At 44.1% G+C, this 21,696-nt stretch overlaps 1 protein-coding gene across 2 annotated transcripts in view; it reads left to right on the forward strand.

The window, feature by feature from the left end:
• Positions 1 to 21,696, forward strand: part of B3GLCT (beta 3-glucosyltransferase) — a 591,167-nt gene that overhangs the window by 221,071 nt on the left and 348,400 nt on the right. For both annotated transcript variants that reach the window (XM_073583176.1, XM_073583175.1), the window contains exon 3: positions 20,252 to 20,288. In XM_073583176.1, coding sequence (XP_073439277.1) covers positions 20,252 to 20,288 — 37 coding nt within the window. The remainder of the gene's footprint in view (positions 1 to 20,251; positions 20,289 to 21,696) is intronic.

The following is a 21,696-nucleotide window of genomic DNA, read 5'->3' on the forward strand; positions in this document are numbered from 1 at the left end:
TGATTCCAGCGATATATCACTTACTGGGTTACTTGCTGTAGTTTTGATAGAATCCTTGTTTGACTGATGTAGATCTAGCAGTTCTCTGAATGCAGAGCTGTTTATAACCCCGCCCACACCACTGATTGGCAGCTTCCTGTGTACACTGTGAATGGTCAGCAATCTGCCAATCTGTGTTGGGGCAGGGTTACACAAGTTTCAGTTCATCATTTGCAATTTATTTAAGTCACTTTTTTTTTTTTTTTTTTAGTTTATCTTGTGGTATTCACTGATTTTTTTTTTTTTTTTTTTTTTTCTCTTCAAAATGGCTCATGCGTGTCACGGGATTGCTGCAAAATAAAAAAAAGGCCTTTAAAGCTGCAAAAATGCATTGCGGAAAATTGAAAACTTTTCTAGAAACCTTACTCCAGGGTGGGGACTGGAGTGAGATGCATCAAAAAAATGCGACATTTGGTAAAAGTCTCATTTCATGAATCTGTCTAAAATATCTAGATAAAAAAAAGTGGTAAAGAAAAAATGAAAAAAATCGAAAACTTAAAAACTACTTTAAGAAGTGGCGCAAAGCGTTCAGAGAATAAGCTGCATATCTTAAAATCACTCCAGAAAATTGGTGAAACCGCAATAATGCATCGGGGCCGTAGTCCGGTGATCTTTGACTTCTGTGGTGGCGTTTTCAATGCACGCTCTGTGAGATGTGAAAAGCTACATGGAGGAGGAGGAGGTGAGCTGTGACCACTACTTATTGTTAATGGAGGAGCCTATATTTTGTACATATTGGCATTTCTTTTCATTGTAGCCCTGGAGAAAACTACAAAAAAAAATTGTTGATCTTTTTTTCAGGATGTTTTACAACTACTATTATTTAACTTAGCAACCAGAGAAATTAAATTGGATCTTGAACAACCTCCTTAAAGGCATTCTGTTACTATCTTTTTGCAATCTAATCTAGGCGCAACATGATGTAGGGGCAGAAACCCTGATTCCAGTGATGTCACTTACTGGGCTGCTTGCTGTCATTTTGATAAAATCACAGTTTTATCTGCAGCAAATCTACCAGCTATCTGAATGCTGAGTGCTGTAGTGACCCCGCTCATACCACTTATTAGCAGCTTTCTGCCTATGCACAGTGAACACAGAAAGCTGGCGACCATTGCTAGGGGTGGGATTACCCAGGGCGGGTGAGGACTACATGGCATGAGGCACCTAGTGTTGCAATGATAATCTCCTGCTGATAAAACACTGATTTAATAGAAACTACAGCAAGCAGCTCAGCAAGTGACACATCCCTGGAATCAGGGTCGCTGCCCCTACATCAGATTACATACCAAAAATCTGCTGACAGATTCCCTGTAACCTCACTTGATGATCTTGTGTGTGTTGATATGCACTGCCCTCATGTTGAGCTTAGGATACTGTGTATTAGCATCAATCTAATAATCTGAACTTGTAGAGCTGCAGTGTAAAGCAAGGTGGATGAGAAGTGCAGGTTGAGACTGTTGCGGGGTTAAAGCAGATTTAATTTGGGCACAGGATGACCTCCTCTTCTCATTATAGTAAACTATCCCTGTACATAAGCTCAGCACAGAGTACTTTATATACATCGGCAATCACCCGGTAGATTGTCTTATTACTACGGTACGTGTTGTGTTTAATTGAAATATCTATCAGGCCAATACCGCCATATTCATTCGTCTTTTCTGCAGTTTGCGGCATTCGGGCCACAGTTTAATTGTATTATTGTGACTCGGAGCCGCGGTGTCATTACTCCATTGTGGCTAAGAAAGCAGAAGCGTAGATGAGCTTTTCTCATCTGTGACCTCAGACTCCATGCTTTCCTGGCCTGTGTGTATTCTACCGCTTCTTCATGACCTTTTTCACCCGTTATTACCTGTTTTAGCGTCTTCATTTTCCTTCTTCCTGTGGAGGAAATATATCTCGTGTTGCTAGTATGAAACTGTCAAAAACGTGCTGTTGACTGATTTTTTTTTTTTTTTTCTTCTGTGTCTCTGTATTAGGCCACGTGCACACACTGAGTATCTGGTCAGTATTTTACCTCAGTATTTGTAAGTCAGAACCAGGAGAGGAACAATCAGAGGAAAAGCATAATAGGAACACGTCACCACGTTTGGATTTATCACCCACTCCTGGTTTTGGCTTACAGATACTGAGGTAAAATACTGACCAAACACTGACCGTGTGAACGTGGCCTTATTTGTAATGTACAGTCCATTTACAGCAGAACAGAGGTGTATATTACAAGTAAGGCCACGTTCACACCATCAGTGTTAGGTCAGTATTTTACCTCAGAATTTGTAAGCCAAAACCAGGAGTGGGTGATAAATCCAGAAGTGGTGACGGGTTTCTATTATGCTTTTCCTCTGATTGTTCCTCTCCTGGTTCTGACTTACAAATACTGAGGTAAAATACTGACTAAATACTGATGGTGTGAACGAGACCTTATTTGTAATAGACACCTCTGTTCTGCTGTGAATGGACAGTACCTCTGATTGCCTTGTTAAAAGGATTGGTCCGATATTAGGCTAGATTCACACAGCAGTATAAAAAATCGTTCAGCCCTTCATCCAGAAAAGTGGAATGACTTTTTTTCCTCACCTCTCATCCGTATGCAATCCGTGTTTTTTTTTTTTTTTTTTAAATGCACCCACAGACTTGAAAGGGCGAGTCTCATCCGATTTACAGAGAAATCTAGGGCAGGCTGCACTATTTTGATTTTTTTCACACACAGATTCGGTGGTCAGGCTGTTCACTTTTCTGTGTTATTCACTTGCACATAGAGCGCCGTTATCAGAGGAAGATTGATGGATCTGCGTGGACAACATACGATAGAGCAAAAAAAAAAAAAAAAGTTTATAGTAACGCACATGGTGTCCAAAAAAGTCCCATATATCCTGCAGAATTTCAGTTTTTTTTTTTTGTTTTTTTTTTTAAATGGAAGCCTATAGTTGACTTAATCCACTGATGTGGGCTCTAGACTGGACCGGGGTCCTGTGAATCTTTTGCTCATTCGAGCAATATTAATAATCGGTTTTAAAGGAAATAAGCACAAAATACCTAGGTGGGTACATGGATAAGACGCTGTGCAACGGATCGGGAACGTAGCACAGAAAATCCTATATAAGGTAGTGCGCTATAAGGATAGAGTTAAGATGATATTAATGGTGGGAAGGGATTTTTCTATTTTGCCCAATGGATTTCACTGCCCACATAGCAGCAGAAATCGTTAACATGAATATATTTGACTGTAAATGGTTTGGGTCTGTGGGGGCAGCTTTTTACTTTCCTTTGGTGTCCTTCAATGGGATAAAGTGGACTATAAGGATCCTATGAGAAATGCTGATCTCTGATTAAAGGTACTTGGCTGCCCCCTTCTGGTTGCTATTGGTATTACAGTAACAGAATTACCGTACAACTGGTGGTTGTAGCTAATAGATTGTCGGGGGCCGGGAGTATCAGGACTGTGTAATACACGCGCATATGTGCACGTGTATAATCCCTGCAGACATTGTATTAGTATGATTACAGACAACAAAATATTCCCCATAGACGATTCAGTCTTAAAAAAAGATAAAAATAAAAACATAGCTGTAATGCATTGATTGCAGTGATGCAATGTCTGTATAGTTACAGACATCAAAATATTCCCTATAGAAAATTCACTATAAATATGAAATAAAATGTGGCCGGTATTGAATTTCTATATGTTTGCAGGCTACACATATGGTATGGGTAATCATCGTTTGCTGCAACTGTTCAATTAGTCAGAATTTTGCTAACCAATCGCTAAGTTTGCGAGGTCAATAGGGATGGTATCAATGATTGCATGTATTTCAGTCTGTAGCCTGATGATGGCGCTGGACCGCCTCCGTAACACTGAACGCAATACATTTTAAAGTTTTAAACATCAGAGTTGTTTCCTCGGATCCTTGGCAGCGCTCCTGGAAGGCCAATTTCGGTTTTCCTTTTCTGCGTTCAGTGTTCTGCAGCGTTTCTTTCACCCATAGAAAGTAATCAGTGAGTGCAAAAACATTAAGCGTTTCTCAAACTAACGTTATTGAAATATGCGCTGTAGACAAATCACACAAGTAATCCCCCCCCCCAAAAAAAAATAAATAAATAAACGCAAAAAACACTGAAAAACATGGGCCAAGAGAGCAGGTTTTGGCTGCTGGGAAAAAAAAATGCAAAAACATAAAGGAGTGAACATAGCCTAAAGTCTTTACTAAAAGTTTATCAGTATTTACAACCTTGAATTATTTACGTTATATATTGAGATTTGCCTCCATAATTTGCATAGTAAGTTGTGGAACTACGCTGTTATGAAAAATGTTGAAGTCCTTTTTTCCTGCCACTGGAACATAACTTCAGTGACACCTGGCAAACCTGAGCATTAAGGGGGGTCGCACTAGATTTGTACTCATAATCCCCCTTTTTTTTCCTCCTGATGAAACTGCAGTAAGGACAAGCGGTTCTATAATTTTAAGGATAAATTACATTGTATAAATTATATACATTTATTTTCATTCTGCAGTGAGAAATAAGTATTTGATCCCTCTGGTAAACAAGATTTAATACTTGGTGACAAACCCTTGTTGTCAAGCACAGCAGTCAGACGCTTTTTGCAGTTGATGATGAGGTTTGCGCACATGTCAGGAGGAATTTTAGTCCACTCCTCTTTGCAGATCATCTCTAAATGATTAAGATTTTGAGGCTGTCGCTTGGCAACTCGGAGCTTCAACTCCCTCCATAAGTTTTCTATGGGATTAAGGTCTGGAGACTGGCTAGGCCACTCCATGATCTTATTGTGCTTCTTTTTGAGCCACTCCTTTGTTGCCTTGGCTGTAGGTTTTGGGCCATTGTCTTGCTGGAAACCGAAGCCTCGACCCATTTTTAATGTCCTTGCGGAGGGAAGGAGGTCGTTACTCAGGATTTTACAGTACATGGCTGCAGGTACAGACTGGGACTGAAATTCACAGCCCCTTGGTGTCCCCGTCCCCGAGCCCAAGATGGGAATATATTACTAATATTACCCTGCATGGAGGAAATCAAGATTTCGTACAATACCCTAATATTGCTATATAAGACTAAATAATATCAAAATACTATTTTAATATTACAGACAAATACCAACAAATCATAACCAAATTTTAACAGCATATACAGTGTTAATACTACCACAATACTGATTGTTAAAGGGGTTGATATTAAAGTCTATGTAGCTTCAGACTTTTGATCTTCATAGCGCGCACTGTTAGGATTCTCCGGTTCCGGCATTGGAAGCAGCCGTCATGTGACCACAAGAATGCAATTTTCACACCTCCGGCCACATTCAGACTAAATGTACTCAGCTTTGCTAACTTCACTGGTACTGATCGAGGCCGTACATATATAGTCAGCACGTGACCGCGTGTATGCAAATTTCATACTTGCGGTCCCATGATCAGGGGCGCAGACATTAATTTTGCCCCTACTGAAGCCCTAAGTTGTGTCACTCACTATTTCAGGACTCCTGTAGAGTATTATGCCCTCACACACAGTATGATGACCCCACAAACCTTACACAAATTACGATGCCCCACAGCTTCCCAACACAATAAGATTGACATCACACCCTCCCATGCAGTATGGTATCCACTCCAGCCCCCAATATACAGTATGAGAGGCACCACAGACCCCCACACATAATGCTTAAAAAAGTGTTCTGTTTTCGCCTAGTAGGATTGTGGCTGCAGTTTCTGTCAATGTGCTGCCCGACAGCAACGTCCACCACTTCTCCTTTCTTCACAGGCACTGGAGCACCACACAGTGGACAAACAGGGACTTGCACACCCTTCTTGTAAGCAGAAGAACACTTATGTTGGCTGTAGGTTATATGGTCCTTACATAAAACATCCTCACAAGCATCACACGTCATTGGGAGGAAATCTAGCTGTTTGCACGTGACTTCGGAGCAATGTTTTCCTAAATCTGGACACTCCATTGTATAGAGAGGGACGGTCCCTTAAATGGTGAATATCCTCTCTGACGTACAGGATGGTGGGGAAGGAGACAGTAGGTTGGGTGGTTGCAGCAGTTCCAGTGATTGAGGCAGTAGCTCCAGTAGTGGTGAGGAGGCAACGGGGATCATTGCAGGCTGTAAGCTTTCCTGAAGAAGTGGGTTTTCAGGTTCCGTCTGAAGGATCCGAGTGTGGATAATGGGCGTGTTGGGGCAGGGAATTCCCTTTATGGTATTACGGTCCACCTCACAGTCCCCGATATAGTATGATGGTCTTCCCAACAGCCCCCTATGTAGTATAATGGTCCCCCCAACAGTACACTATTTAGTATGGTGTCCACCCCACAGCCCCTTATATACTATGTTTGTCCAACTCACAGCATCCTATATAATGTGATAGTCTCTCACAACCCCACAAAAATGAAAAAAATCTCTATACTCACCTAATCCAGACACCTCATTCTCTGTAGTGTCTGACTCCTCTTCTAGTCATTCTCACAGTGGATGCTGGTGGTGCGATGCAATGATGTCATTGCACCACCGACGACCCCAGCTTTTGCTGGCCACTGGCAGGTCACGGACAGAAGGGAAACCCACGGCCAGCCGCAGCCAGCAACTTTGTACTCCATTACAACTGTTAACAATATGGGCATTTTCAGGATGCAGATTCTGATAACAATTTAGCAGACAAAGCTGCCCACTACCAGACAGGCCCTTCTTGCATTTGCCAGATGGCCAGTCCGGCCCTGCATGGCTCCATCCATTTTCCCATTGATGCGGTGAAATTAGTCCTGTGCCCTTAGCAGAGAAACACATAATGTTTCCACCTCCATGCTTGACAGTGGGGATGTGTTCTTTTGGTCATAGGCAACATTTCTCTTCTTACAACCTCGGCGAGTTGAGTTAATGCTAAAGAGCTCAATTTTTGTCTCGTCTGACCACAGCACCTTCTCCAATTCACTCACTGAATCATCCAGGTGTTCATTGGCAAACTTAGACAGGCCTGCACATGTGCCTTCTTGAGCAGGGGGACCTTGCAGGCACTACATGATTTTAAAACTTTACGGCGTAATGTATTACCATTGGTTTTCTTGGTGACTGTGGTCCCAGCTGCCTTGAGATCTTTAGCTCGTTCCCCTTGTGTAGTTTAAGCTGATCTCTCACCTTCCTCATGATCAAGTATACCCCACGAGGTGAGATTTTGCATGGTGCCCCAGATCGATGACGATTGACTGTCATTTTGTATCTCTTCCATTTATTCGGTCGTCCATGACAGCACCACCTGAGAGAGGGGATCCGCCCTTTAGGAACAGGAAACCTACAGATACAAAAAGGGTGGCACCTCTCCCACGCATCAGTTGGTTTCCTGTTCCTAGAGGACAGGACTCTCTACAGATACGTCCGTCATGGAGTCGTCATTGAAATACCTAGGCCGGCTGACCGACCCAGGTAGCGAGGGGGTCTCCTACCTCGGTCAGTGCGGGGTCCCTGGAAGCGCCACGGTGGGGCCGGGTAGGTCACCACGGCAGTGGGTGGAGCAGGGGTCCGGTGGATGCTCTCTCCAAAACGCCGGCACCTGGTATGTATGCCCCGGTCCTGCTGCGCTTCCCCAGGCCCGGTCCTCCCGGTCAGTGCTGGCCCCTGGCGGCAGCTCATGGCGGCGTGCGCGGGGGGGCTGGGGCATTCCGAGCAGGGGCGCTGCGCGGCTCCTTCGCGCGCGCTCCCGCAGGGCTCTGGTGAGCGGCGGAAGTGACGCGGCGGAAGGGGAGGAGCGATAGCGCCGATACCGGAAGTCGGGTGCCGGCCGGCCTCTGGCGCGCGCCGCGGGTGCACGCCTGTCCGGGGGTCGCGCGGCGACCCGGGTGAGCCAAGGGGAGCCGGAGCATGGGGGAGGGAGCGCGAAGGCCGGGTGGGTGGTGCTATGGCAGGATACCTGCTGACCGGACACCAGGAGGCCATATAAGGCAGATGGGGACGCCGCTGGGGTGATTCTGAAGGCCCCAGCAATGGATACAACGGAATCCCCCTTAGACCAGCAGGACGAGGCGCAGGAGCGCCCGCAAAAACAGGCCACGACAAAACCGCATGCGAGTGGCCAGCAGAAAAAACAGAGATGAACTAGCGACCAGAGCCGCGAAAGTTCCTCCAGAAAGGAACCCCCTGCCTCCCTCCGTGATCCGGTACCTGCTTCATCTACATGGGTAAGAGATCTCTGTGAATGTACCCTGATGCAGTGTTCCCTTATGTTTTTTCACAGGGGAAGAAGGCTACGGGAAAACAGAAGCACAGGGAATGTGCCCTCTGTAGTTCCCCCCTACCAGATGGCCACCCTAAAAAATTATGCCAACCATGCATTCGGCAAACGGTAGGGGTTAATAAAGACAGGGAGTCCAGGGGTAGATTGTCAGGCCCTTATACTCTCCCCCGTTTATGCAGGTAGCGGAAGAGACACCTGACTTCACTTCAAACCTGAGAGAGATGATCAGGGCAGAAATGAAAGTCTTACCTCAAAGAGAACCTTCTAGGAGAAGAGAGGCTAGTGGTTCAGGCTCGGAGACCTCAGTCGCCCCTGGGAAAGGTGACAACTCCTCGGACTCCTCGGCCTCCTCCTCGTCTTCCTCGGATGAAGACTCTAGTCGGTTCTGCTTCCCCTTAGACCAGATGGACAGATTAGTGAAAGCAATACGGTCCACCATGGGGGTAGCGGACAAAAAACGGGAACTCTCAGCACAGGACATAATGTTCGGGGGTCTAGACCCCAAAAAACGCAGAGCTTTTCCATTAAACGATAAGGTTCAGATCCTAATTGACAGAGAATGGAAGAGACCGGAAAAAAGGGGCTCTATGCCACCAGCCTTTAAGTGGAGATACCCCTTTGATAACCCGGTAGTAAACAAATGGGATAAAGCCCCGAAACTAGACGCAGCAGTAGCCAAAGCCTCTAAAAAATCCGCCATACCATTTGACGATATGGCCTCCTTGAAAGATCCGCTAGACAAAAAAGCGGATTCCTTTCTTAAAGGGACATGGGAGATGTCAGCAGGCTCATTAAGACCAGCGGTAGCTGCCACCTGTACAGCCAGATCCATGATGGTCTGGCTAGATCAGCTAGATTCCGAGCTAAAAGACGGAGCTTCAAGAACATCTATTCGGAAAAGTTTGCCGATCATTCAGAATGCCGCGGCATTTTTAGCCGATGCTTCTGCAGACTCTGCAAGAATGGCGGCTAAAGCCGCGGGGCTATCTAATGCAGCGCGAAGAGCGCTCTGGTTAAAATGCTGGCCAGGAGATATTCAAGCCCGGTCCCGTCTCTGTTCCATTCCTTGCGAGGGGGAGTACCTATTCGGCCCCGTCTTGGACGAATTGTTAGAGAAAGCTGGAGATGACAAAAAGAAATTTCCCAGTCTCCCGCACCCCTCTTACAGACGTCCCTTTACCAGGAAAGGTTTTTTCCGGAGAAGGCCGTCCAGAGATCAGGGCAGATGGGATGAGAAAAAAAGGAAAGGTACAGGATTCATGTTTGGAGGGGGGCGCCAGGAAGGTCCAGCTCGGGATACGAAAAAGCCGCCCCAATGACTAGTTGCCCCGGTAGGAGGGAGACTAGCTGCCTTCTACCCATCCTGGTCTCTGATCTCTAATAGCAGCTGGATATTGGGGATAATAGCCGTGGGACTACGACTAGAGTTTTCTAGGGTTCCCTTTGATCAATTTAAAATCACCCCACTCAGGTCGTCTGCTTCAGAACAAGCTGCCCTGGAGGCCGAGGTTCATGACCTGTGCGCCAAGAAAGTCCTGATAGAGGTTCCAGAGGGAGAATGGGGGAAGGGATTCTACTCCCCTCTGTTCCTGGTCCGCAAACCAGACAGCTCCTTTAGGACAATAATAAACCTTAAGGCCCTCAACAAGTTTTTGGTCATACGTCCTTTTAAAATGGAAACGATTAAATCTGCAATAAAATTGCTGTTCCAAAACTGCTTTATGGTGGTGTTAGATTTAAAAGACGCATACTACCATATACCCATCCATGCAGGCTATCAGCGGTTTCTCAGAGTGGCGGTTCAGTTGGATGGGTCAATTCGACATTTCCAATATGCGGCCCTCCCCTTTGGAGTGGCTGTCGCTCCCCGAGTATTTACTAAAGTAATAGCGGAGGTCATGGCCCATCTACGTGAATCGAACATTCTGGTGATCCCCTACCTGGACGATTTTCTTATTATAGGTAAAACGGCGAATCATTGTTTACAACAGCTACAAAAGGCAATGTCTGCCCTAGAACGGTTAGGATGGTTGCTGAACGTCAAAAAGTCTCGGTTGCAACCAATGAAAGTCCAACAATTCTTGGGCCTAACCCTGGATTCTGAAAAACAGGAATGCCGTCTGCCTCCGGAGAAGCTTGTTCGCCTCCATTATCAGATCCTGAACGCCTCCAATAACCCCACTATGTCCCTCAGGAAAGCCATGTCCCTTCTAGGCTCTCTTTCGGCCTGTATCCCGGCAGTCCAGTGGGCCCAGTTTCATGCAAGGAAACTACAGAGCGAGGTCTTATTACATCAAAAAGTCCTTGGGGGTTACTTGGAGGGTCAGTTAACCTTGTCCCGTAACACAAGGGAGTCCCTAGAGTGGTGGTTAGACAAGGATAACTTGTCTAAAGGGGTGCCCTGGGAGTATAACGTAACCCGCATAGTCACCACGGATGCTAGTCCTTACGGTTGGGGAGCTCATATGGGTGAAATATTAGTCCAGGACCAATGGCAACATGATCAGTTAGGAATGTCATCTAACCTAAAAGAATTGACAGCAGTAGAACAGGCGGCTAAAAAGCTCCTTGTGTATCTACAGGGCCATCACGTGCGAGTGTTCTCCGACAATCAGGTCACCGTGGCATATATCAATCACCAAGGCGGGACCCGTTCCAGACCCCTGATGATTGTAGCAGAGCGGTTGTTCCATCTAGCAGAACAATACTTTCTATCTTTAACAGCGTTGCATATAAAAGGAAGAGACAACATCACGGCAGACTTTTTAAGCCGCAATCAGCTAAAGCAAGGGGAATGGTCCCTAAACACCTCCATATTCAATCTGATTGTTCAAAGGTGGGGATATCCAGAGGTAGACCTCTTCGCCACCAGAGACAACAGACAATTGAAACAATTCTGCTCCCTAAATCCCAGAGAGAATCCTCTGGCGGTAGATGCCTTCCTGATAAAGTGGGACTTCAGACTAGCCTATGCCTTTCCTCCCCTTTCTCTTCTACCCCTGGTGATGAGGAAAATCAGGAAAGACAGAGCGAGGGTTATAGTCATCGCTCCGTTTTGGCCCAGGAGAGCATGGTTCTCATGCCTCAGGACCATGTCAGTGTCCGATCCTTGGGTTCTGCCGGACATCCCGGATCTCCTATCCCAGGGCCCAGTCTTCCATCCGCAGGTGGCTGGCCTACATCTGACGGCGTGGAGTTTGAACGGTCATTATTAGAAGAGAAGGGCTTCTCCGCAGACCTTATTAACACCCTACTTAAGAGTAGAAAAATCATTACCACAAAAATTTGCCAGAATTTGGAAAAAATTCCTTCAAAACTCAGGAGTAGTCGCTGGGGATTCAGCGCCTATAATGCAGATATTAGAGTTCCTACAAAAAGGTCTGGACATGGGGCTCTCTACCAGTACCCTTAAAGTACAAGTGTCAGCCTTGGGGGCCCTATTTAGCTGTAACATCGCTGGTAATTATTGGGTAAGCAGGTTCATTAAGGCGGCAGGTAGATCCAGGCCAATAATGAAGGATAGATTCATGCCGTGGGACTTGAACCTAGTCCTCACTGCTATGACGGAGACCCCATTCGAACTTATCTCGTCGGCTTCCCTAAAAAATCTGTCCCTCAAGGTAGCCTTCCTGGTAGCTCTAACATCAGCCCGCAGAATAAGCGATATCCAGGCTTTATCTAGGTGTCCTCCTTATTTACAGTTCAAAGAGGATAGGGTAATACTTAGACCTGATCCAGCGTACTTGCCGAAGGTAGTTTCTAGTTTCCATAGGACACAGGAAATAGTTCTTCCATCCTTCCTCCCTAATCCAACTAACGAGAAGGAAAAGAAACTACACACCCTGGATGTCAGGAGAGGCCTCATAGAATATCTGACAGTCACCGATCCCTGGAAGAAAGATAATGCCCTATTTATCTCTCATCAAGGCCCAAGAAAAGGTTGTAGGACATCAAAAAATACACTAGCCAGATGGATTAGAGAGGCGATTTCAATAGCATACACCTCAAAGGGCAGGTCGCCACCCGGGAAGCTGAGGGCGCATTCCACCAGGGCCATGGCGACCTCATGGGCCGAAAGATCAGAAGTCTCCATTGACCAGATATGTAAGGCGGCTACTTGGTCCTCTCCGAGCACTTTTTATAGTCATTATAGGCTAGACCTGGGTGCTTCCACAGACCTCTCTTTTGGTATAAGGGTGCTGCAGGCTGTAGTCCCTCCCTAAAGCTGATGTTACTCTCTGTAAATCTCTCAGGTGGTGCTGTCATGGACGACCGAATAAAGTCTTAGTTACTCACCGGTTAATGGTATTTTTCGGAGTCCATGACAGCACCCGTATATTCCCTCCCTTAGTTTAATTGGGGTGTGCACGTCTATTTCTTGTATATGCTCACTGGTGATAAAAGTTTATAAATTGTAAAGAATACTGTACATAAATCATGCATTAACCTTGGAAGTCCTCTTGTGCTCTGTAATCCAACTGATGCGTGGGAGAGGTGCCACCCTTTTTGTATCTGTAGGTTTCCTGTTCCTAAGGGGCGGATCCCCTCTCTCAGGTGGTGCTGTCCTGGACTCCGAAAAATACCGTTAACCGGTGAGTAACTAAGACTTTTCTTACTATTGCACCAACAGTTGTCTCCTTCTCACCCATAAGGGTTAGTAGCCCATTCCAGCCTTGTGCAGGTCTATGATCTTGCCTCTGACATCCTTATAAAGCTCTTTGGTCTTGCCCATGTTGTAGAGGTTAGAGTCTGACTGATTAATTGAGTCTGTGTACAGGAGTCTTTTATAAAGGTGACTTTGTAAGACAGCTGTCTTTAGTGCAGGTAACTAGTTGATTAGGAGCGTCTAACTGGTCTGAAGGAGCCAGAACTCTTCTTGATGGTAGGGGATCAAATGCTTATTTCTCGCTGCAAAATGCAAATAAATTTATGTAATTTATTCCATGTGATTTTCTGGATTTTATTTTTGATATTCTATCTCTCAATGTTAAAATTAACCTACCCTTAAAATTATAGACTGTTCATGTCTTTGTCAGTGGGCAAACTTACATAATCAGCAAGGGATCAAATACTTATTTTCCCCACTTTATATATGTGTGTGTTAGTAGTTAAAAAATTTTTTTGGTCATCTACAAAATATATGTGGGTATATAACATACATACAGCGGGTGAAATAGGTATTGAACACGCCACCAATTTTCTAAGTAAATATATTTCTAAAGGTGCTATCAACATTAAACAACATTAAATTCTCACCAGATGTTGGTAAGAATCCATCCAATCCACTCAGGCAAAGAAATCAAACCTCTGATGTGCATTAATTTATATGTAATGAGAAATGACACAGGGAAAAAGTATTGAACACATGAGGAAAGAGAGGTACAGAAAGTCATGACACCAGCGGAAATATATCTGTAATTGCAAAGCAGTGGTACCACGTAGTGAATAATATCAGCTTGATCAGTTGATGGCCTATAAAAAGATGTCTTATTTCCAAGGTGCCACACAAGAAACATTTCATGATGGGTAATACCAATGAGCTGTGTCAAAACCTTTGCAACCTTTTTGCTGTAAAATATTCTGATGGCATTGGTTGCAAAACAATTTCTAAACTGCTAAAGGTTCTAGCGAGCACTGTTGGGGCCATAATCCGGAAGTGGAAAGAACATCTGTTCAGCATAAACTGGCCACGACAAGGTGCTCCCTGCAAGATTTCAGACAGAGGAGTCCAAGAAGTATCGTTTCTCCTTGCATTGCGGCTTTAAGTCTCAGACAGAGGAGTGAAAATAATTATCAAAAGTGTTGTCCAAGAACGAAGGAGCATCTGTGGAGAGCTACAGAAAGACCTGGAACCAGCAGGTACAAGTGTTTCAAAGAAAACTATAAGTAATGCACTCAACCTCCATGGTCTCTGTATGAGTGCTCACCATGCAAGACTCCGTTGTGAAACAGAAAGCATGTTCGAGCGTGTTTAAAGTTTGCTCAACGTTTAGACAAGCCTGTGGAAAAACTCTGAGAATATATTCTGGTCAGGTAAGACCAAAATTGGACTCTTTGGACACTGTTAACCCCTTACTTACGCAATAGTACGTCCATGGTAAGTATCCCCTGCTTTGAGGTGGGCTCCGGCGGTGAGCCCACCTCAAAGCCGCGACATGTCAGCTGTTTTAAACAGCTGACATGTGCCTGCAATAGGCGTGAGCGGAATCGCGATCTGCCCGCGCCTATTTACTAGTTAAAGCCCGCTGTCAAACGCTGACAACGGGCATGTAACTAGCGCTTCCAGGGTGTGGCCGGAAATGAGCGCATCGCCGGCCCCCGTCGCGTGATCGGGGATCAGCAATGCGTTGCCATGACAACCAGAGGTCTCATAGAGACCTCTATGGTTGTTGATGGCAGATTAATGAGCGCCACCCTGTGGTCGGAGCTCACAGCCATGCTGTATTTCTGCTACATATAGGCGATCTGAGCATCGCTTAGATGTAGCAGGGCCGATCAAGTATAGGAAGCTTCTTACCTCCCATGGAGGCTATTGAAGCATACCAAAAGTAAAAGAAGTGTTTAAAAATTAAAAAAAAAACAAACAAAAAAAGCATAAAAGTTTAAATCACCCTCCTTTTGCCCCAATCAAAGTAAAACAATAAAAAAATCAAACCTACACATATTTCGTATCGCCGCCTTCATAATCGCCTGATCTATCAATAAAAAAAAGGATTAACCTGATCGGTAAACGGTGTAGCGAGAAAATAATCAAAACGCCAGAATTACTTTTTTTGGTTGCCGCAACATTGCATTAAAATGCAAAAATGGGCGATCAAAAGATCGTACCTGCAAAAAAGTGGTATCATTAAAAACGTCAGCTTGGCACGCAAAAAATAAGCCCTCACCCGACCCAAGATCACGAAAAATGGAGATGCTACGGGTCTCGGAAAATGGCGCAATTTTTTTTTTTTTTTAGCAAACTTTGGAATTTTTTTTCACCACTTAGATAAAAGAGAGCCTAGACATGTTTGGTGTCTATGAACTCGTAATGACCTGGAGAATCATAATGGCAGTTCAGTTTTAGCATTTATTGAACTTAGCAAAAAAGCCAAACAAAAAACAAGTGTGGGATTGCACCTTAGTTTGCAATTTCATCGCACTTGGAATCTTTTTTCCTGTTTTCGAGTACACTACATGGCAAAACCAATGGTGTCATTCAAAAGTACAACTCGGCCCGCAAAAAATAAGCCCTCACATGGCCATATTGACTGATAAATATATAAGTTATGGCTCTGGAAAGAAGGGGAGCGAAAAAAGCTTCAGGAGTTAAGGGGTTAAAACACCATACCAACAGTGATGTTTGGTTGTGGAAACATCATGGTGTGGGGCTGTTTTTCAGAATAATTCACTGGCAAACTTCATGTGATTGAAGGAAGGATGAACAGACAAATGTACTGAGATATTGTTGATAAAAATCTGCTGGCATCTACCAGGATGATGAAGAAGACATTGAGCAAAATAATGATCCCAAACACACAGCCAAGGAAACTCTCAATTGGTGTCAGAGAAAGAAAATAAAGCTGCTAGAAAGGCCCAGCCAATAGAAAATGTAATTAGGAACTGAAGCTCAGAGTTCATAGAAGGAGCCCACGGGACTTTCAGGATGAGCAATGCCTGTGACTAGTTTCTCCATGCAGTAGAAGTCTTGAAATTGTCATCAAGAACAAAGGATTTTCTAAGAAGTCTTTAAATAAACTTCTGTAAGTGTGTTCAATACGTTTTCCCTGTGTCATTTGTCATGGTAGCACTAGACCCATTGTTCTTATTTTAATAAATAAATACACATTCATATTGTGGATTGAAAATAGGCTTTGATGTACTTATTAAGAGTTGACAAATATTTAATAGTTAACCCCTTTCCGACCTAGCACGTTCTCAGTATGTCATGGTCGGATGGTACTTTCCTGAGAGACTGTGTGTGATCGCCGTCTGGTGTCAGCTGATTCTGACATGGCACTGACTGCCTGCACTGCTCCCAGCTCTTTAACCTCATAAATACTGTGAACGATGACAGCATTTAGCAGATGTACAGAGGGAGGGAGCACGGTCTCAGGGGCTTAGGTCGTGCATTGCAATGGATTATAACTGAGATCAGGTTGCTGAAAGTGGAAGTCCCACAGGGGAACAAAGTAAAAAAAAACCAACCTGTTTTTTGAATTTTTTTTTAAATAGGATAAGAAATGTTGTACTGCTAAATTTCTATTTTATGTAAAAAAAATTTAAAAAACAAACTGTATACATTTGGTATCACTACATCCATGACTATCCGCCCCATAAAACTGTCCCACTAGTTAACTCCTTCAGTAAACAGTTTTTCCCCATGTTAAAAAACTGTGTAAAAACCAGGCTTTTTCAATTGGCCAAACAAAAAGTGGAATAAAAAGCGATCAGATAGACAAATGTAAATACAAATGGCATCTCTGAAAATGGCATCTTGTCCCGCAAAAAAACAAAAACGCCATACAGCTCCATCAGTAGAAAAATAAAAAAGTTATAGCTCTCAGAATAAAGTGATGCAAAAATAATTATATTTTTCTTTTAAATTGTTTTGAATGTTGTGATAAAACGCTTCGGGATCGCCTTTGCTGGGGTCAAAGGCCACGTGGGTTTAGCATGAAACTCAGATGCACAGCCGGGATCCGGACATAACTGACACTGGGTCAGATTTATTTCAAGTGAAAGCAAAACATACAGAAAAATAAAGCAAAAACCTTGCCTGTCCGGCACTAACTAAACAGGGTCTGATCTAGCTACCAACTGGAGGGCTTCTCCCGTCCAGCCAAACCACGGTTACCATGAGCACTGCTTTCACTCACAAGTGTCGCTCACACAGAAATGCTCTCTGTGTTCCCCAGGCTGAGCAACTAAGGGTACCGTTAGACCTAGCGATGCACCAGCGATCCCGACTAGCGATATGACGCGGTCAGGATCGCTGGTGCATCGCTAGGTGGTCGCTAGTGAGCTGCCACTCAGGCAGATCTCACCAGCGACATCGCTGGGGACGGGGATCGCTACTTACCTGTCACACCAGGCGATCCTGCGTCCTCCCGCCCGGCTCCACGCGTCACTCGTCTCCACAGCAGGAAGCGCCGCAGGAAGTGACCGACGAGGAATGATCCAGCAGCTTCTCGCGCGATCAGCGATAACCAGTGGGAGAGCCGGTCGGAGGTAAGTATCATGCAGCGATATCGCTGTAACGTCACAAAATCGGTGACTTTACAGCGATATTGCTAGCGATATCGCAGTGTGTAACGGGGGCTTAACACACCACCTGGCATCCTTTTATACCCGCCTCCCTCTGCTCATTAGTCATCAGGTGAGATACTGACCAGACTAGGCCACATAGGAAAGGTATCTGGGCGAGATATACCTGCCTTCATCCACTATTCCCCCATGATTCTCACAATGTGTAGAAGTGCCAAAACCCCAAAAAAATATATAAATGTGGTAACACTGCAATCGTACTGACCCAAAGAATAAAAAAAAAATAAAACAGTACCTATAAAAACATCAACTCGTCTGGCAACAAACAAGCCGTCACATGACTGTCAGACGAAATATGTAAAAAATCACTCAAAATACGTTGATGCAAAAACTAAGTTTGGCAATAAAGTCTTTTAGCGTGTGAGAGCAGTCAAATATAAAAAACGATATAAATCTGGTATCGATGTAATTGCACCGACCCGAAGAATTAAGTTATCTAGTCACTTATACCACACGAGAAATTGTCTAATAATTAAATAAAACCAATTCTTCACCTGCTGTTGATTTGGTAATTCTGCCTCCCAAAGATCGCAGTAAGGCTCGGCGCACATTTATTCTGTGCTCTTTGCTGAGCACTTACATCGGGGTTTCCGTGTAAATCTCTAATGCAGATGGAACCCCAGCAGATGATTCCCTATAATGAGGCAGATGGAGGCAATGTGGATGCAGTGTGGTCTATGATCTGGCGGTGTACTTCTTTTTTTTATTGAGCATATAAGCGCAGTCCGCCACAGTTTTGTGCACTTCTGAAAATTTGGAAGCTGCTGAACAGAAGCCAGACGGAGTCCAAAGTAACTCTGCTGCCTCATTATAGTGAGTGGATCCCTCAGGGGTTTCATATGAATCATGTCACTCGGCGATTTAGATGGAAACCCCAATGTAAGTGCTCAGCGTAGAGCGCAGGATAAATGTGCAAATGTCATGTAAAATGTTCCCAATAAAAACTTCAACTCAATCCACAAAAATAACAAGCCTCCACTCAGGTTCGTCACCTGTCACTGGAAATATTGGGGGCTTCCACCTTACTGGTAGCACAAATGCTCTGTAAAAAAGCTATGGCTCCTTGCACCCCCAAAAAATCCATTGAATTCTGCTCTCCAAAAAATATGGGAGGATGTCTTCTATCCTTTCTTTGAAAAGATCCCACAGACAAGTCTGAACTATTTTTAACCTGCTAATGACCTTACATAGTGGACTCCAGTGACCTTTTGACCTAGTAAGGGTGACTAGAAAAACAATGTTGCCAACCGCACACAATACTACTTACCATAAATGGTCTATAATCAAATAAACATTTAATTACTGCTATAGGGTCTGTGTGCCCATGTACCTGCCATTTTATACACGGAGGCCCCTCATTATTACTTACAACTTAATTTGTAGACACCTATGAATTGATGTGGATTGGATGGGTTGTTATCGACATCTGGTGAGAATTTCAGGTCAAGAGCATCTTTAGAAATATATTTACCTAAAAAATTGGTGACGTGTTCAATACTTACGTCACCCACTGTATACACATATTGTAACGTGTTAGTAGCGTTGTAGGGCAGCATTGCAGTGACATAGGAAGACAATACATATAGGGAAAACGTGGGGCTTTATTTTCAACCCAAATGTAGCAAACAGTAAGGCAACCAAAAAAACAGCAAAACTTGCACGACTAGGCGCTAACTAATACACTGTACCTCTGACTCACGCTACCAGGGATGTATGCGGGCTTGGTTCTCCAGAAATTTTACACATTTAACCGCCGTGCATATCTTTCTCAGAAACACCATATCAGTCCGGAGGCTGTGACGCTCTGAAGCCTTTCTTTCAGGCTTTTCTGTGTTTGTAATGCGAGGACCTGTCTCAGCTGAGATGGCTAAGGCTCCAGGAAAACCAATACTGGAGGGGGAGTAGGAGTGATGGGTTCCACCGCTAAATCCTCCTCATCACTCCATTAAAACCCAGCCTGAAACTATCATAAATGAAACGGCTCAGCACCTTAGCTGTTGCACCAACAAGTACTACCTGGTTTTAATATCTCACCCAACTTAACTTTCTGGGAGAGATATGAACTCTGTCCAGTATCTTACCTGTCGGCCGCCTACAATATATATACACATTTTAGATGACCCAATTTGTTGTTTTGAATAATTCCTAATAAATATATAATTTGTTTTTTTTTTGCCCATCAATGGAGCTATGTGTATAATAGACTAATTTTTTATTGCCATGATTATTCTGACATGGGGAATCATATTGACAGTTAATTTTTGCCAAACAATGAACAAGGTAAAAACCAATTCCAATGAATGGAGAAATTGTGTTCTTGTATGTTTTTTCCACAATTTCATCGCACTTTTTTCCAGTTTTTACAGTGCATTGTGTGGCTGTCGATGGTAAAACAGTTCTAGCGGAATGAGATATTGATGTAGACAACCAGTGTATTATTTGCTGTTGCACCATATCACGGTGTATCTAAGACTATATGATTGGAATGAAGAAGTGTGATTTTATAATCTGATGATCTGTAATTTTACCTTCTGTCAAAATGTATTTAACAAAAAAAAAAATCAAAATGAGTTTCGCTGCTCCTGTGCATCCTCACAGCCCGGGGTGTGTATTCTGCATTTTTCATTCTGTCTTTTTATTTATGTACCTTTTCTTTTTTTCTTCTTTTGCCACAGAATCCTGAACATGGATCACAGGCTCCATTGCCCTTGGGTAAGCTTTCCTTGAATTTCTATACATGTCTTTTAAGACTTTCTTAAAAGTTTTTCCATGAGTCTGACCTTGTCCATCGATAGCAGATCGGTATAGAAGCTCCTACCGATTGGCTTCAATGTTCCTGAGCGCAGTGACCCCATTCATTGTTTACCAGACTCAGCACTGTACATTTGTTTTTGTGGCTGCGTCAAATTAAAGTTCACAACTACTCAGTACTATTCAATGATTTTTTCCAAACCCTGGAAAACCCCTTTCAGACTTGGGCACCCGCCAGAGCACTGTGGTCTATGTGGGTGACACAACGTAGTCCATGTCCCTGCGGCTTTGGAACAAGGTCATCACTTGCCCCTGCAGTGTTGAGGCGCCACAATGAAGGGGACCCCGGGCTCCAACAGGGACCAGCCTCTATATTCTGTGGATCATTTAGATACTGAAGATCTGACTCCGTCTGGTCACATTTTGATCATCTTTCCTAATTCCAAGTGCGGTAAAATGGCAACAAATAACCCTCTACTTTTCCACCATTTTTTGGGGGTTTCACTTTTACGGCTTTAATTATGCAGGAAAAAATGACCTGACAAGATTGTGAAGAATATTGGAGATATAATTTCATGCCAATCATTTGTATCCTTTTTGGCCTATGATTATAAAACCCTTTTTCCTTTGTCCAGCAAGGACTAAGCAGGAAGTCCAATATTCTCAAAGCCTCAAGGAGAAAGCTGGCACCTAGCTCAGCAGGGGGGGGGGGCAAGCCTCCAAAGGCTGTGAGGACAGAACTCACACCTTGAGCCAGTCAGCTCAGAGCAGGACAAAGGATTGGGTGCAATATAGTGTCATGCTGAAGTTGCCAAAGAATATTCTAGAAACATAATTCCATAAGGAGTTATGGAGATACTATACGTTCTAGCCGTACATCGTGTACATTTTCGAGATTTCTGGAACGGACCAAACACCTTCCATTGTCTCGATCTGTTCTAACAACCCAGGAAGGGGAGATTTGTAGAATGGCTAATAGGAATCAGAAAGCAAAGATTAATTTCAACATGTAGCAGATGCCCGGCCGGATCCGATGACTCCAAACCCACCTCCCTAGGACCGTACATTAAAAAGTTATGATTCTTAGGTTTTGGAGTTTTAGGTGCTAGAGGCAAGGGGAGGGGATTTTGGTTCAGCTCAGAGAAGGGGGGTGACCCAAAGGGGTTAAAGGCTAGTGTAAGGCCATGTGGTCGCACTCTCTGTTATGCATGCGGTCCATTTTGAAAGGGGGGTCACGTCAAGTAACGTTTTGTGAAGGACCTAGGAGTCGGATGGCAGCCCTCACACCATGCGACCCAGTGCACACATGGTCGAAAATCAACCCGGTAATTAACATCCATCTGCTTATATCTTTTCTTACCACTATTGT

Source organism: Dendrobates tinctorius, unplaced genomic scaffold, assembly GCF_039654945.1.
Source record: "Dendrobates tinctorius isolate UK_male_01 unplaced genomic scaffold, ASM3965494v1 ptg000075l, whole genome shotgun sequence".
In the NCBI taxonomy this organism is placed as follows: domain Eukaryota; kingdom Metazoa; phylum Chordata; class Amphibia; order Anura; family Dendrobatidae; genus Dendrobates; species Dendrobates tinctorius.